The sequence below is a fragment of the Echinops telfairi genome, unplaced genomic scaffold (assembly GCF_000313985.2).
Source record: "Echinops telfairi isolate 266 unplaced genomic scaffold, ASM31398v2 ScPeMD7_4;HRSCAF=17, whole genome shotgun sequence".
In the NCBI taxonomy this organism is placed as follows: domain Eukaryota; kingdom Metazoa; phylum Chordata; class Mammalia; order Afrosoricida; family Tenrecidae; genus Echinops; species Echinops telfairi.
Window position 1 is genome coordinate 38,856,114 of NW_022103900.1, and position 16,785 is coordinate 38,872,898.

The following is a 16,785-nucleotide window of genomic DNA, read 5'->3' on the forward strand; positions in this document are numbered from 1 at the left end:
GGGGAAAGACTGAGTGAGACATTTAAAAGGGCCCCTGGTATGCAACTTTACTGCTTCATTACACTACCCCAAAAATAGACACGTCACGAGTAGATGCCAACTCATAGCAACCCTATGTAAATGGTAGACCTCCCTTGTGAATTTCCGAGACTTAACTCTTTACAGAAGTAGAAAGCCCATTCTTTCTCCTGCAGAGCAGCTGATGGTTTGGACTGTTGACCTTGAGAATCAAATTCCAATGCATAACCATTACACCCACCAGGGTTCCTCCTTTATTACACTATAGTCTTCAAAACATCAGGGCTGTGGCTCCCTTCCAACCTGTTAACAGGCTCAATTTAGTTTTGTTTAGAAGCAAATTGGTTTCTGCAGGTACACCTCAATAAAGAGCTGCAGACTGAGATTGGCCATGCTTTCCTATTTCACCACTGCCTTTTCTCACCTCCTTGTCATTTGTTTGCCTTCAGTTTGTTGTCTCTTGCTCCTGTATCCCTTCTCAATTTTATAGTACTACAAAGCTTATGAAGCCAACAACTGTGGATTCTCTAGTATGTACATTTTATAGACAGGAACACTGAAACAGTGGTTAATGTGTGTTGCCCAACATACAGCCTGGAGTGACACAGTCAAGATTTAAACCTAAGTGATCTGGTTCCAAATGGAATTCTATGGTCTTCGTCAAATGCAAACTCTCATAATGAAATGCTACTTTATTCTTCAAACTTTCAAAGCTCTTAACTAAGAATTACAATGTATAAAGCAAATTGTTGCCCATTAATTACAGTGTACTCCAGACCTATGTCAATAAGAAATCAACAGTGATCATTTGATTCTATCACCTAGTAGCTAGGATCTAGAATATATATACTTAACAATTCATATTGTGGCCTCAACCAAGAATATTTCTTGACAACAATTAGCATCTTGAAAAATACAACTTTCCTCTAGTTCCTAAATGTTTCCTCCCCACTCCCACTATCATGACACGAATTCTACCTTGCAAGTCTGGCTAGACCAGAGGATGTACACTGGTACAGATGGGAACTGGAAATACAGGGAATCCAGGGTGGATGATCCCTACAGGACCAGTGGTGTGAGTGGCGATACTGGGAGGGTGGAGGGAGAGTGGGTAGGAAAGAGGGAACCAATTACAAGGAACTATATGTGACCTCCTCCCTGGGGGACGGACAACAGAAAAGTGGGTGAAGGGAGATGTCGGACAGGACAAGATATGACAAAATAACAATTTAAAAATTATCAAGGGCTCATGAGGGAGTGGGGAGTAGGGAGGGAGGGGGAAAATGAGGACCTAATGCCAGGGCTTAAGTGAAGAGGAAATGTTTTGAGAATGATGAGGGCAATGAATGTACAAATGCGCTTTACACAATTGATGTATGTATGGATTGTGATAAGAATTGTATGAGCCCCTAAAAAAAGGATTAAAAGAAAAACAATTAGCATCTTTTCCAAAAGACATATATCCTCATGCAACTAAAAGTTAGAAGACCTGGATTTTAGTTCTTGTCTCTTCCCTTCTGTGAAATAATGCAAAGAAAATTGCACAACATCAAATAGGTTTTAGTATTTAACAGTCTTATTTTATGAAATACAGGGTTAATAAGAATATGTACCCTATCCACAGAGAGGATGAAGAATCAAATGAAATAGAAGAGAAAGTGTTGTGCAACCTGCTAACAAAATATTAAAGCTATTTTTATTACTATTTGAGATTAAAACCAATCCTTAGGATTGTTTCAGAAACAATGAAACACATCAACAACCTTCTACATTTTAATCAACTTTAAAGCTGTACAGACAAGAGATACGTGAAATAAATAACAAGAGAACTGTGAGAAGTTTTTGGAAATGCAGGTCTGTTTCTGAGAAAAAGCAAGGTACAATCTAAGATTAAATAGTTATTGATGTTTCTCAAAGCTCATTTGCAAAGCAGTATGTGTACAGTGACGTAAGGAACATCTGTAATTCAAAAGTCTTATTAATTCCTACCCTTGAGCTATCTCAGATAAACCAAGAGATCATAATAGACTGACCCATGGGGGTTAAGTGAAGCTGGACAAAAAGAAAACTAGAACCTGGGCATCAGAGCATTTGTGCTTATTGTACACAATAAAAACTGACAGCAATTCCAAAAGATCAACTGTAAAAGGCATTTCCACTATCTAGAAAGTACACACATATACCAGGGGGTACCAAAAAAAAAAAAAACTCCACTGGGTGAAGCTTTCATAGTACACATTTTCCCCTTTAGGCGAGCATCCAGCAACTCACTCTGAGTTAGTGCATCTAGTGGTGTCGCCTAGTAAGGTTCTCTGGTCACAGTGGATTTTTTTTCATAAAAGCCATTTCCCCCATTTTTTGTGATGGCCAATTTAAGAGAACAGAAGGCAGCTGTGAAATTCTGTTTCCTGCTCAGGAAAAGTACCGCAAAAATACCTCAGAAACGGTTGTGAACAAGCAGTTTCTGTTTGTTTGTTGTTTTTTCATTTCAAAAAAGGTGAAATTTCAATTGACAACAAACCTCGTTCTGGGCATCATCAATTTCCCAAAGGGAGGAAAATGATGACTTGTAGTGCATTTGCAGTTCGTTCCACCAGCTGAGACTGTTTATTAAGCTTTATATGTAGAAGTTCTGAAATGATTATGTAACAGTGTGCAACAAAAAAGGCCTGGTTTGTGGCAGACGGGGAACTGTTTTTGCCATCACGACAATGCACCTGCTCACACAGCCATCTCAGTGCGCCAGTTTTGGGCAAAAACAGCATGCCTCTCTTACCCCACTAACCTCTTTCATGTGACTTCATTTTTTTTCTACAAATGAAGAAGGGACATGAAAGGACAGCTATTTGATGACATAGAAGAGGTGATGAAAATAACGAGGAGGTGTTATTAGCCATCCAAACAGAGGCGTTTGAAAAAATGTTTCCATGAATGGAATCGCAGACTTCATGAATGTGTAATGGAGAGTACTTTGTAGGTGCTAAGACTGTTTTGTTTAAAAATGTAAATACCTAGCTTTGGGAAAAACTTCCATTGTTGTTTTTGGGTTTTTGGTGGGGAGTATACCCCCTCATATGCCTTTTCTTTTCTACAACTTTCTTTTGAGGGGTGAGGGGCTAATAATATGCAAACTACTTGATTCATTTAGTGGTGAATTTAAAACTACATCTCACTTTAGAGACTGGACACAACCCTGATGTCATTTTTGGCAAATCTTTTTCCTGTTGTTGCTAATCGCATGGCAGAATCATTTTCCTTTTGAACGTTTTAACTTATTCTAATAAAAATCCAAAGTAAAGATTGTGTGTGTGTGTGTGTGTGTGTGTGTGTGTGTGTGTGCGCGAGAAATGAAGGGAAAATAAGCCTCAATAATCACATTTCTTCTCCTTCAATAATGACACAATTCTGAGCGATGAATCGCTTGCATTCCCACCATTCCAGTCCCTCCTTTACTAGATTGCAACCCTTAACAGTGTAAGTACTGGCAGCACTGGTTTATTAGGCGTCTATTTTGTTACCAGGTGTTTCGTATACACAACTTCATTTGTTGGTACAGCAGGACTATCGCTCCTCTGTGTTAAGAGGATAGGATCAGGGAAATTACGGAATGTAGGTCAAAAAAGGACACCTCTACTAAGTAGTAAAGCTGGCTTTGAGCACACATTTGCTTGATCCTAAAGCCCTCTCTTTCGTTGAAGTTCCAATTCCTTTTAATAAGTTTCAGCCAATTTTAGAATATTACCCTCAACTTTGAAATCCCTGGTTTTTCCATTTCTTTTTTTCTCTCTCTCCTACAATTTCTTGAGAGTCCTCAGAGAACTACCAACCAGGGACACATACTTAAAAACAAATGACTATGTCTAGACAGTTTAATAGATATAAGCTCTTAAAATCACTGTATTTTAAAAAGATCACTGTAAAAATCCAAACTTGTAGGCATTAAAAAGTCTTACATTGATATTTTCTAATTGCAGTAGATGTACTGTATAGTATGATTTCACATCTTCTGTTAAGAGCTTCACACTGAATCCTGTTTCTTTAAACAGCACCTCTCGGTCATCTTTTGTTGGCCAGTACTGTGCACATTTAACCTAAATTTAAAAATATGTGGGTTACTTCCTAAAGTTGTAAACATGAAGCTAATCATACAAAGTTGAAATATAAACAAAGTACATGCTATATTTTTATTAATTACACAAATCTAAGAAAAGTCACCACTGTACAGGCAGTTCCTAGCTTACAAATCTAAACTTACAGACAACTCATACTTGCTCTTAAATATCTATAAATTTGCCTTCACTGGGAAATGACTAAACCAAATCCTACTCACACCCAATTCTCCATCGTAAATTTTCACTTGCTGCAGGTGCTAGTTTTAAAGGCTGAAAATGATTCAGGCCTTGTCTTGCAGTACACTTACTGCCACTGAGTCGATTCCCATACAGCAATCTATCGGACAGAGAACTGTTCCTGAAGGTTTCTAAGAGTGTGTTACAGGAGCAGAAAGCCTCGCTGTCTATCTTGGACCCGCTAGTGAGCTTGGACTGGCAAGTTCCAATTAGCAATCAAACAATCACACACCTTACATACCACTAGGGCACCTTATGCACCACCTTGCACCAAACCAGAAATGAAAAGCCCAAACCTACTGCCAATGAGTTGATTCCAACTCATAGTTACCCTACAGAACAAAGTAAAACTGCTCCTTAGGGTTTCCAAGACTGGAAAGCTTTAAGAGAGCAGACAGCTTCATCTTTCTCCCAAAGTGTGGCTGGTGGACTTGAACTGCCAGACTGGTAGTGAATAGCCCAACACACCATCAGAACTCATCCTGTTTTAAAATAGGCTAAGTAAGAGCTGTATGCACCTGTTTGAACTTACCCAAAATTTGACTTAGTTCATAACCTAGTTCGTAACCTGGGGGCTGTGTGCAATCAATATTTAATATGTTTCAGTTAAAGTGTTTATAAAATGTCCCAGTAACTTACAAACAACCATACAGATAATGCATCAATAAAATAAAAATTTTGTAATTTGTAAAAGCAAGAAGACTGAGGCAAAGTAAGTTTTTTTTCCCGCCAACGTCATTTCCTGAGAATAAAGCCCCAGAGAAATATCCTTTTCTAAAATGGCCCTTTCTCCTTTTTCCAAATCACAAATAACATATAAAAAAAAAAAAAAATCCCCAAATAAATGGTTGTCCAAGATTGCAACTCTTCATGGGTGTAGAAAGCCTTGATTTCTCTCACAAAGGGGCTGGGGTTTCTGACTGCTGACCTTGTTGTTTGTAGTCCACTATACCATTAGGGAAGTGCGAAAATAGCCTTTCCCCCACCCCCTTTCTTTTGTTTAAAATTACATTCTTTCCACCGTTTTCTTTCTACTCCCACAAAGCTTTAGTCTTGGAAGCCCACAGAGACAAAACCCGGCCCACAGGGTCACCATGAATTAGATGGTACTGAGTTTGTTTTGGGGTTGTTGCTGTTGTTTTGGGTGTAATCCCACTAACTGCCACTGTGATTAAACTGTAACTAAAAATTTCAATAAATTTATACTTATGTCTCATAACCTATAAGCTAATAAGTATAAGAGAATCTGTATTTGAATCTTTTAGAAAGTTTCTAATATTTTTATTATAACTAATTATAAAGATTCTAACAGAAGGAGCTCTAGTGATGTACTAGGCTATGCATTCCATTTCTAACTCCAAAGTTAGAGGTTCAAACCCACCTCTGTGGGAGAAAGATGAGGCTACCTGTTTCTGTAAAGATTTAGAGTTTCGGAAACCCAAGGGGCCGGTTATATTATGTCAAATAGGATCACTATGAGCCAGAATCAACTAGATGGTAGTGAGTTTAGTTTGGGTTTGAAAAGATTCTAATGAAGCTTAGCAATTCTAAAGGTCAATGTAACACCATGAGTTTCTGTTCAATATATTCCTATTTTAGAGGTTAGTGGTCTGTGATTATCATTTGAACAAAAATAGAGAGGAAAAGAATACATTAGTTCTTCCTGACTAAAATGTGACTTCAGCTTTTACTAAAGGCTTAATATCTAAATAAGGAATACCTCAAAAGATATGATGATTGTACAATTCTTTTTAATGACTGAACTACTGAATTGTATGTGAATCCTGTGCCAATAACTTTTAAAGTGATGACTTTCTAAATAAAATGTCTCTTCGGTTGTTAAAGTTTCTTGGTTTGTTTGTTTTTTTAGTTGTTAAAGGTTTTAAGAAAAAAATAGGAAACATTTTAAGGTAATGATCACATGCAGTACATCAAGTGACAAATACCAAATATTACTCACCGATTCTTTCTCCACAACCCGGTTTAGCATGACAATGGCTTTTGTTTTTTGCTGCCAAACCATGAGCCAGAAATGACAACATGTATTAGGAAGTGGACCCTGTAGGAACAGAAAAACTAGATAAAGGAAAGGCATGGAAAAGAATGAAGTTCATAGGGAAAAATGCTTCCAATATATTCCTGGATTAAAAACAATGTACTGGATTAAAAGTAAATCAAGACTTCAAATTGATTTCAATTTTTAAAAACAAAAGATCAAAAGTGACTATTTAAGCAGAAAAATGTTTCAGATTACTAAGTGGTTTTCTGTGTTGCAGGTAGCGAGTCAGGATTTAACAGGAACCAAGAGTTAAAAGCTCAGGCAAAAAGACACCCCAGATAAGCAAAGTACTACTAAGAACAATAAAGTAGGCCTCACACACTCTGATCACAAAACCTACTTAATAGCTACTACAGTCAATATAAGAAAATTGAGAACACAAAAGTAAAATGACCCACTTGTGCACAGTGCTTGACAAAAGGCTGAATTTCATTAAATGGGGAAAAGATAATTCTCTTAGATATCTATTTGCAAAAAATTACTCAGAATTCCTCCTAACATATATAAAAACTAACTCAAGATGCATCAAAGATCTATATGAAAAACCTAAAACTATAACAATCATCAAAGCACAGAAAAGATTCTTATCTTTTTTTTAAAGCATTTTATTGGAGGCTCATACATATCATATCACAATCCATACACACATCAATTGTGTAAAGCGCATTTGTACATTCATTGCCCTCACCATTCCCAAAACATTTTCTCTCCACTTAAGCCCCCGGCATTGGGTCCTCATTTTTCCCCTCCCTCCCCGCTCCCCCCCTCCCTCATGAGCCCTTGATAATTTATAAATTATTGTGTCATTTCTTGCCCTGTCCGACATCTCCCTTCACCCACTTTTCTGTTGTTTATCCCCCAGGGAAGAGGTCACATATAGTTCCTTGTAATCGGTTCCCTCTTTCCTACCCACTCTCCCTCTACCCTCCCAGTATCGCCACTCACACCACTGGTCCTGTAGGGCTCATCCGCCCTGGATTCCCTGGATTTCCAGTTCCTATCTGTACTAGTGTACATCCTCTGGTCTAGCCAGATTGCAAGGTGGAATTTGTGTTGTGATAGTGGGAGCGGGGAGGAAACATTTAGGAACTAGAGAAAAGTTGTATTTTTCATCATTGCCACATCGCACCCTGACTGGCTCATCTCCTCCCCCAGGATTCTGATCTTAAGAATTAGAATTAGCCTGGTACTCTATTTGTAACAGTGCTATGACTGCCATGTTTCCCTCTACTGGCACTTCTACACTTAGTATTTCTATAGTCACCACGCATAAAAGCCAACAAACTAAAGTTAAAATAATGGGTGGGAATATCTGGTTGTTCTTGTTCTAATTGCAATGTGGACAGGGCAGAGGAAATTTCCACCCCCTTCATGTTACACAATAGTAAGAAATCCTGCCTCCTACTGATCATACCATAGTAGTGTCCAAAAGAAGTGTATGACATCACAGGGCAGCCAATCAATACAAGCCACCCACAGAATACTTCCAGCAAAAGTGGGGATAATGAAAACACCTAACCATCATAAAACTGTAATTTGCATGACAGAGTATTCGACACCACTAAAAAGGGCACTGGTCTATAACATTGCTATGGGAAAAAACAAAGTACCACTACATATACTTCAATTACCTCCTAAAAATTACTGCCAATGGCTCACGGCAGCCTTACAGGGCAGGGCAGGGCAGAGCAGAGCAGAACTGTCATGTGGGTTGCTAACACTGTAATTCTCTACAGGGGAAGGCCCCATCTTGCTCCTATCATGTGGCTGGTGGTTTCCAACTTACCTTAAAACGCATAACCCGCTATGCCACCAGGGCTCCTATTTCAACTACTTTCACATTGCCTTTAATGATAGTATAAGGCAGAACACAAGGTAAATAAGAGATAAAATAGGCCATGTCCAAATTAGAATTGTAAACAGGTTGAAGGTTAAAATAAAGGAGACATTAGTATATCTAAAACAACACTAAAGGGTATTCAATTCATCGGGTACCAATAGTAGAGAAGAGGGGAGTTTTGACAAAGTATAAATGAAGATAGGCTTTTAGATCACAAGTATCTCATTTATCTCTCAGCTGTTTCATTTACTAACAATGCTAATAATTTTCACTATTTGCAAAATTGAGATAATATACCAAGGGGCTGACACTCTAGCTTTCTTTTAAAAATATTTTTAAAATTTTTACTCCATTCAAAACAATATGTTAAGTACAAAAGGAAAGCAGGGCTGAGATGCAGTACCAGTTCAAAGGGCTTACCCAGGAGAAAAGGACACAAACATTCTGTAGGAGAAGGACTCCAACAGGGGAAAGGCCAAGACCAAATCAAATTCAATGCCATCAAGTTGATTTCAACTCCTAACAAATGTAGAGAGCAAAGACGAACTGTTTCTTTGGGTTTCTCAGACTGTAAATTCTATGGTAGCAAACAGCCTCATCTTTTCCTGCTGAGTTTGAATCCCTGAGGTTATGATTAGTAAGTAGTCCAATGCTCAACCCACTGCACCACCGGCGCTCCAAAAAAATAATATAGCAGAGTTTAAAAATAAAGAGAACTGAGGTCTGAGCAAAGAGACAGGGAGAAGCAAAAGAATGGGGCAAACTTTAATGGTCACCCTAGGCATTTCCAGCATTAAGTCATGACATATAAAAGTTTACGGCATGTTTTAGAAAAACAGGTCATTGAGCCTAGAAGCAGGGCAAGGAGTAGGACACCACATGGCACAATCCTAAGAGGGTTCATTTGTAGATTTTAAAGGATCTTGAAGGCAGTAAACTATAGCCAACATTTATTGTAGTGACATTATGAAACATGAATTAGGGAGATTAACTGGTTGCAAGGAGACAAGTTAAAAAGTACTTCATTAGTGCAGGTTAAAATTTAATACAGCTGTAAAAAGGGCAGCAGAAGGAAAGAACTCAGGAGATGCCAAGGATGGTTTTAACCTTGATCAAAAACACAAGAAACGAAAGTTGGCTTAGTAAATAAGTGAGCTAGATGTGATCTAATCACTGGCCATTTGAAGCTACAAATCAAAGCAAGATACCAACCTCTCATTATTAGATAAAAATGCAAAAAAAAAAAAACCCTAAAAACAACTGGGTGACGAGGTTGCAGAGAGATCAGAACCCTCGTACACTGTTGGTAGGACTGTAAAACTACACAACTACTGTGGAAAGCAGAATGGTGCTTCCTTAAACAACTGAGAGGAGAAATACCAAATGACCCAGCAATCCCTGTACTTCGTATTTACCTTAAAGAAATCAGATCCAAAAGACATAGCTCATATATCCACATCTATGTTCATCACAGCACTATTCACAATAGCAAGAAGATGGAAACAACTTAAATGCCCATCAGTGGGAAAATGGGTAAACAAAACTCTGGGACATACACACAATGGAATACTATACATTGCTAAAAAAAACAATGGTGCAACTGTGAAGCGCTCTGTGACCTGGATGAATTTGGAGGGCATTACTGCTGAGTGAAGTTAGTCAATCACAAAAGAATAAATATTGTATGAGACTATTATTATAAAAGAAAAAGATCAAGAAAACCATTTTTTCATACCAAAAGAAACAGACTTTTGAGTTACTAGCAGTGGGAGAAGAGAGCAAAGGGGAAGCAACAGGCTAGAGGAGTAAACAAGATGTTAGCTTTTGAGTCTACCAACAGTTAAGGATGAGGCAGAAGTCCCCGTGAGTGAGAAATGACTGGATGGCAGCTCTTCCTAGTGATAGGACAAACCAAAACCCAAACTCACTTCCACTGAGTTGATTCAGACGAACAGCAACCAAGTAAGAGTGAGTTGAACTGCCTCTATGGTTTTCTAAGACATTACATCTTCAGAGGAATAGTAAGCCTCATCTTTCTTCCTCAGAGCAGTTGGTAGTTTTGAACTGCTAGTCTTGTGGTTAATGGCCTAATGCATAACCCACTATACCACCCAGGTTCTTTATTGATGGGTCAGTTAGGTAAACTTCCCAGTACAGGTCTAGAAAAGAAGGAAGAAATTCAGAAGAAAAAGCTACGTTGTGAGGATTCGGAGGATTTGGAGAAACAGTCTAGAGAGGGGACAAAGACTTAAAATGCATTACTAAAGAAGTAGCCATATTTCTTTTTCGTCCCTTAAAAAAATTAGTGTATTTTACTCTCCTTAAAAGTTTACACAGCCTATCAGTTTTCTGGATTTAAACAATTTTTATATATTACTTACTATGAGTTACATTTTCCTCTTTTTAATACACATTTATTATATCCATCAGTTTCTCTTTTTTTGTTCTATAGAAGCGGCTTTATTTTGTATTCTCAAATATCCACATATCTCAAATTTCTAAAAAAAAACATTTTGGAAAAATATTTGAATTTCAATAGTGGATCACATTGATTTTTTTAAAATAACTTTGTTGGCATATAATTCAAATATAAAAAAGGAGTTGTACAATCATCACCAAAGTCAATTTTAGAACATTTTCTTGTTTCTTGTATTCATTGTTGGCTCTCCATCTCCCTGCAATCTCCCCTGCCACGACCCTAAGGAAATTAATCCAGTTAGTATCTCTATAGATTTACCTATGCTGGATTTCCAGAAAAACAATAGCCAAAGACAATGAGGAAGACTAAAGCAGAAAAATTCCAATCCATAAAAAAAGCATTAGTTATTAAAAACTGGAACAACTTGAAAATGGGATATAAGAGTTACACTTTAACCTAGCTACGACTGCAATAATCCACTTTACAATGGGGTAGAAAGAGAGAACCGATTACAAGGATCTACATGTGACCTCCTCCCTGGGGGACGGACAACAGAAACGTGGGTGAAGGGAGACATTGGACACTATTAGACATAACAAAATAATAATAATTTATAAATTATCAAGGGTTCATGAGGGGGGGGAAAGGAGAGGGAGGATAAAAAATGAGCTGATACCAACGGCTCAAGTAGAAAGCAAATGTTTTGAGATTGATGATAGCAACAAATGTACAATTGTGCTTGACACAGTGGATGTATGTATGGATTGTGGTAAGAGTTGTACGATCCCCCAATAAAATGATTTTTTTAAAAAGAAAGTAAAGGGCTCAAGTAGAAAGAAAATGTTTTGAAAATGATGATGGCAACAAATGTACAAATGTGCTTGACACACATGGATGGATATTCGGATTATGTTAAGAGCTATATGAGCCCCCAATAAAATGATTTTAAAAAAAGAAACAAGAAAGTAAATTTTGAATATAAAACAATGCAGCATAGAATGTCATACTGATGGGCCTATGCAACTCCTATCAGTTATAAAATCCAATATCTCATATATTGCATAATGTTAAATATTATAAATTTCATATATATAGTATCATGAAGTTTAATTTATAATGGGGTAGAATTACATTGTTTTTAAAGAAAGTGTGTAGTTTTGTTCACATGTCAATTTGAAATGTTTGCAGAAATAGGTACATAAGAAATACCCACAAACCTGGTATTAATTATGGTATTTGGTTAGATCTGAGACGTACTCATTCCTACATTCTCCATGTGGTTTGTATTATATATATTAGAGTATATGTACACTCATGTACTCTCATCTATCTTCCTACAGATAATTCTAGATATGCACAAATATACACTCATCACATACTTGTTAGTAAATATATATATGCGTGTGCAATCACATGCATTTTCCTGTTATTGTTACAAAATTATAGTCTTCATATCCTTTACTAAAGACGCCTTTTTCCCTTATGCACATCTTAGTAATAATGGTTATTTTGATAAAGCTGTGTACACTTCATCCACAATGAACGCTACCTTTTAAATCACCAAAAGTATCTACTACTTCAACTGAGGGCCCTGGTGGCACAGTAGTTACCTGTTGGATTTCTAATTACAAGGTTAACAGTTCAAAAACACTAGCTGCTTTGAGGAAGAAATATGAATTTTTGTATTCCCATACAGAGAAATAATTATGAGGTTCTCTAAATGAGGCTTTCAATTCCTGAAGAGTCTTAAAAACATACAGGGGCAGTCCTACGCTGTACTATTGCTTAAGAGCCGTAAACAACTTGATGGCAGTGAAATCTCAATTGTACTCTTCGGTATGGATTACAACTCAATGTAAATAAAACCAAAATCTCACAGCTGGACCAGTAGGTAACATAATGATAAATGGAGAAGAGATTGAAGATGTCTTGCTTGGATCCACATTCAATGCTAATGGAAGCAGCAATCAAGAAAAAAATGATAACATATTGCACTGAGCAAATTTGTTACAAAAGAAATATTGAAGAGCAGGGATATTATTTTAGGAATAAGGTGTGCCTGACCCAAATTATGGTTTTTCAGTCATCTCAGAGCATCTAAAAGTTAGATAATGAATAAAAGAGACCACAGAAGAATCGATGCATTTGAATTAAAGTGTTGGCGAATATTAAAAGTTCCATAGGATGCCTGACGAACAAACAAAATAAGGGAAGAATATTCCTTGGAAGCAAGGATGACAAAACTCTTAAACATGTTAACAGGAGAAAACAGTTCCAGGAAAAGACCATTATGCTTGGTAAAGTAGGCGGCCAGCAAAAACAAGGAACGCTCTCAATGAGATGGACTGACACGATGGCTACAAAAACTGGCTCCCACAGAAGAAGAGTTACACCAGCAAGACTCAGCAGTGTTTCCTTCTTTGGTACAGAGGGTTGCTGTGGGTCAGACCCAACTCCACAGCACCTAACTACTATCTCAATAGTGCTTCCCCTGGGCCCCTACTCCCACTAATGTCTGGTAACCATTAACGAGCATTGGTATCTGTCTATGAATTCTTAATACAAGTGTATACACAGTATTTGTTCTTTTATGAATGACTTATTTCAACCACCCTAAGTTCCTACATATTCATCTGTTTTAAGATTCAAAGACTCACTATCTCTGTATTATGATGGTTCATAGTATACAATCGCATGCATGTAGTACATTTTGTTTATCCATATATCCTTTAATGAGCGAATTATTTTCTTTATCATATGGGTTTTAAGTTAATTTAAGATAATATTATCACTATTACAGTTACTAATTTAAACAAAATACAACAATAAGTAGCATAGAACACTTAATATAATAGCAGACTGTGATAGTTAGGTTTTATGTCAACTTGGATGGGCCAGGATTCTCCTATAATATGATCTAACCTAGTGTGGTCAAGTCCATGATGGGATCTTCTGTTTAACAGCCAAGTATAGTTTTGGGGAAAATAAACCAAAATCCAAACTCACTGCCGTTGTGTTGGTGGCAACTCATAGCAACCTTATAGGGGAGGGCAAAACTGCTCCTGGGAGTTTTTGAGACTGTAATTGTTTATGGGAGTAGAAAGTCTCATCTTTCTCCTAAGGAGCAGCTAGTGATTTTTAACGGGTGATATTGTGAATCACAGGCAAACTCGTAACCCGTGTCACCAGGCCTCCTTTAAGGCTACATAAATACTATTCTCAAATACAAATGTTCATATCTCATTTCACTTTTTTTTCATCATTTTATAATAAATGTTGACATTCTTTTTTTTTAAGTGTTAGGTATTATTATTCCCAACCAGAATATACAGTCTGTAATAGAAAGGATTTTTCGAAACAGTTGTATTAAGAAGCAATGCTGACCACAAAATTGTTGTTAAATGCCACTCAGCTAATTTCAACTCATAAAGACCATGTGTACAACAGGAAAAAAGTGCCCAGTCTGGTACCACCCTCACAATAGTTGTGTTTCAACCCATTGTTGCAGCCACTTTGTCAGTTCACTTCATTGAGATCTTCCTCTTTTTGATGATGAAATCCACTTTACTAAGCATGTTGATTAAGAGTTGTAATCGACTTGGTGGCAGTGAAATCTCAACTGCAGTCTTAAGTATGGATTACAACTCAATGTAAATACATATTTTGGACATGTTATCAAAAGGAACCAGCCCTACAAAAAGGCTGGTCCCTTATGATAACATGTCTAAAGTACGTAAGAACAAAGTCTTGACATCTGTACCATCCTCCAAGACATTGGTTTGTTTTACTATTAGTCCACGGTACTTTCAATATTCTTCTCTATTTCATATGCATCAATTCTTATTTGGACACAAAGCAGGTGACCAATAAATATTTGTTGGATGAATACATCAAATGAACTTGTGGAATGAGGATTTCACATAGGTAACCTGCCTCTAGTGCTTATACGCTTACACTTTTTTTTTTGCTTATACTCTTTTTTGTTGTTGTTTATTCTTTTTTTAAGATACAAAGGTTCCAGGAAGTCATGAAAAATGCTGGTAAAAAATTTTTTAAGACTTTAAATAATTTTTAAACCTTAAATCAAAATATCCCTAATGTCTTCTTTTAAAATAAACAACAGTTTTGCATAACTATTTTTTATGTCTGCCTTGAGAATTGTGCTCTTTCAGAATCTATCTATATGGGATCAAATTGAAAATAGCAACTCAAAAGACTAAATAAGAAACTTGGGGAGCACATGGAAGAAGCACACCAGCCTATGCAACCACGAGGTGTCGAAGGGATCAGGTGTAAGGCATCATCAGAACAAAAAAATCTTCCATAGTGAATGATGGGGGGAGTGCGGAGTGGAGATCCAAAGCCCATTAGTAGGCCACTGGAGATCCCCTTGCAGAGGGGTCTCGGGGAGGAGATGAGCCAGTCAGGGTGCGATGTAACAATGATGAGAAATACAATCTTCCTCTAGTTCCTAAAGGTTTCCTCCCCGCTCCCACTACCATGACTCGAATTCTATCTTGCAAGACTGGCTAGACCAGAGGAGGTACACTGGTACAGATAGGAACTGAAAATACAGGGAATCCAGGACAGATGAGCCCTATAGGACCAGTGGTGTGAGTGGCAAAACAGGGAGGGTAAAGGGAGAATGGGTAGGAAAGAGGGAACCGATTACATGGAACTGTGTGTGACCTCCTCCCTGGGGGACAGACAACCGAAAAGTGGGTGAAGGGAGACGTCGGACAGGGCAAGATATGACAAAATACCCATTTATAAACTATCAAGGGCTCATGCGGGAGGGGGGAGCGGGGAGGGAGGGGAAAAATGAGGACCTAATGTCGGGGGTTTAAATGGAGAGAAAATGTTTTGAGAAACTATGTACAAATGTGCTTTACACAATTGATGTGTGTATTGAATGGGATAACAGTTGTGTGAGCCCCTAATAAAATGTTAAAAAAAAAAAAAGAAAGAAACTTGGGGAGCAGTGGACTTTAAGGAGAATGACCATGGTCGCACAACTCAAAGAATGTAATCAATGTCACTCAATTGTACATATAGAAACTGCTGAATTGAGGTATGTTAGACTGTGTGTATTCTCTCAACAACAAATATTATTACTTTTAAAACACCAAATTACAATCTTTAGAAAGACCTACATTTTTAAAAACTATTAAGAGACAGCATAACCAATCAACAAGACTGGAAAACAATAATAGAGGCAATAAAAGTTGTGACAAGTAGGCCAATTAGTCTTTTCTAATTTTTAATCATTAGTTTTTTTTCAAAGAGAAAGTAAAAATTTTAGCTATAGAAAGAAAAAAAACAATTAAAAACATCATTGTACTCTGTCTCTCTTCAAATTGTATAAATATTTCATCTCTTAAAAACATAATGAGTGCTTGTAAGAAGAATTTCAAATATTACATACAGGAAGCCAGAAAATAGCAACTAAAAATCTTTATAACCTAAGCCCCTTCCCTCCCCAAATCACTACTTCTCTAATAACCTACTTAGCTAGTCTTTTTTTTTTTGTCTTTTACAAATTACTTCAGCAATTAAAGTTGCAATAAGTACCCATTTACATCTTTCTCTGTGAATTTATAAATTTCTCTAGATACAATTATTAAAGATTTTTTATCTTTTAGATCAGAGTATCTAAACATGAAAAAAATATTATTTGTATTAAAAAGTATTATCAAACTTTTTAAACTATTAGCTTAAATTTACAGTTCCCTAACTACTAGAAAATTTGGGTTCACTTGTGTATTGTATACATCTTTTTTTCCCTTTGAACTGTGAATTTTATATTCTTTCCCTGTTTTTATCACAAACTGCTTCTCTCTTTCTTTGGTATTTACAGGACCTATTTACCTCAACTTAAAAAACAACTCATTTCAGAGTTTGCTGGGAATTGGTCTAATAATATTTAACACATGGGAAGCGATTACATGAAACTGTGTGTGACCTCCTCCCTGGGGGACAGACAACCGAAAAGTGGCTGAAGGGAGACATCGGACAGGGCAAGATATGTCAAAATACCCATTTATAAACTATCAAGGGCTCATGCGGGAGCGGGGAGCGGGGAGGGAGGGGAAAAATGAGG

The 16,785-nt window shown here is 37.1% G+C and overlaps 1 protein-coding gene across 1 annotated transcript in view; it reads right to left on the bottom strand.

Annotated features, from left to right (window-relative positions):
• PTPN2 (protein tyrosine phosphatase non-receptor type 2) overlaps positions 1 to 16,785 on the bottom strand; it is a 115,597-nt gene that overhangs the window by 35,354 nt on the left and 63,458 nt on the right. Inside the window, exons 4-5 of the mRNA XM_004703843.2 lie at positions 6,328 to 6,426; positions 3,972 to 4,109 (exon numbers count right to left, since the gene is read on the bottom strand). Coding sequence (XP_004703900.1) covers positions 3,972 to 4,109; positions 6,328 to 6,426 — 237 coding nt within the window. The remainder of the gene's footprint in view (positions 1 to 3,971; positions 4,110 to 6,327; positions 6,427 to 16,785) is intronic.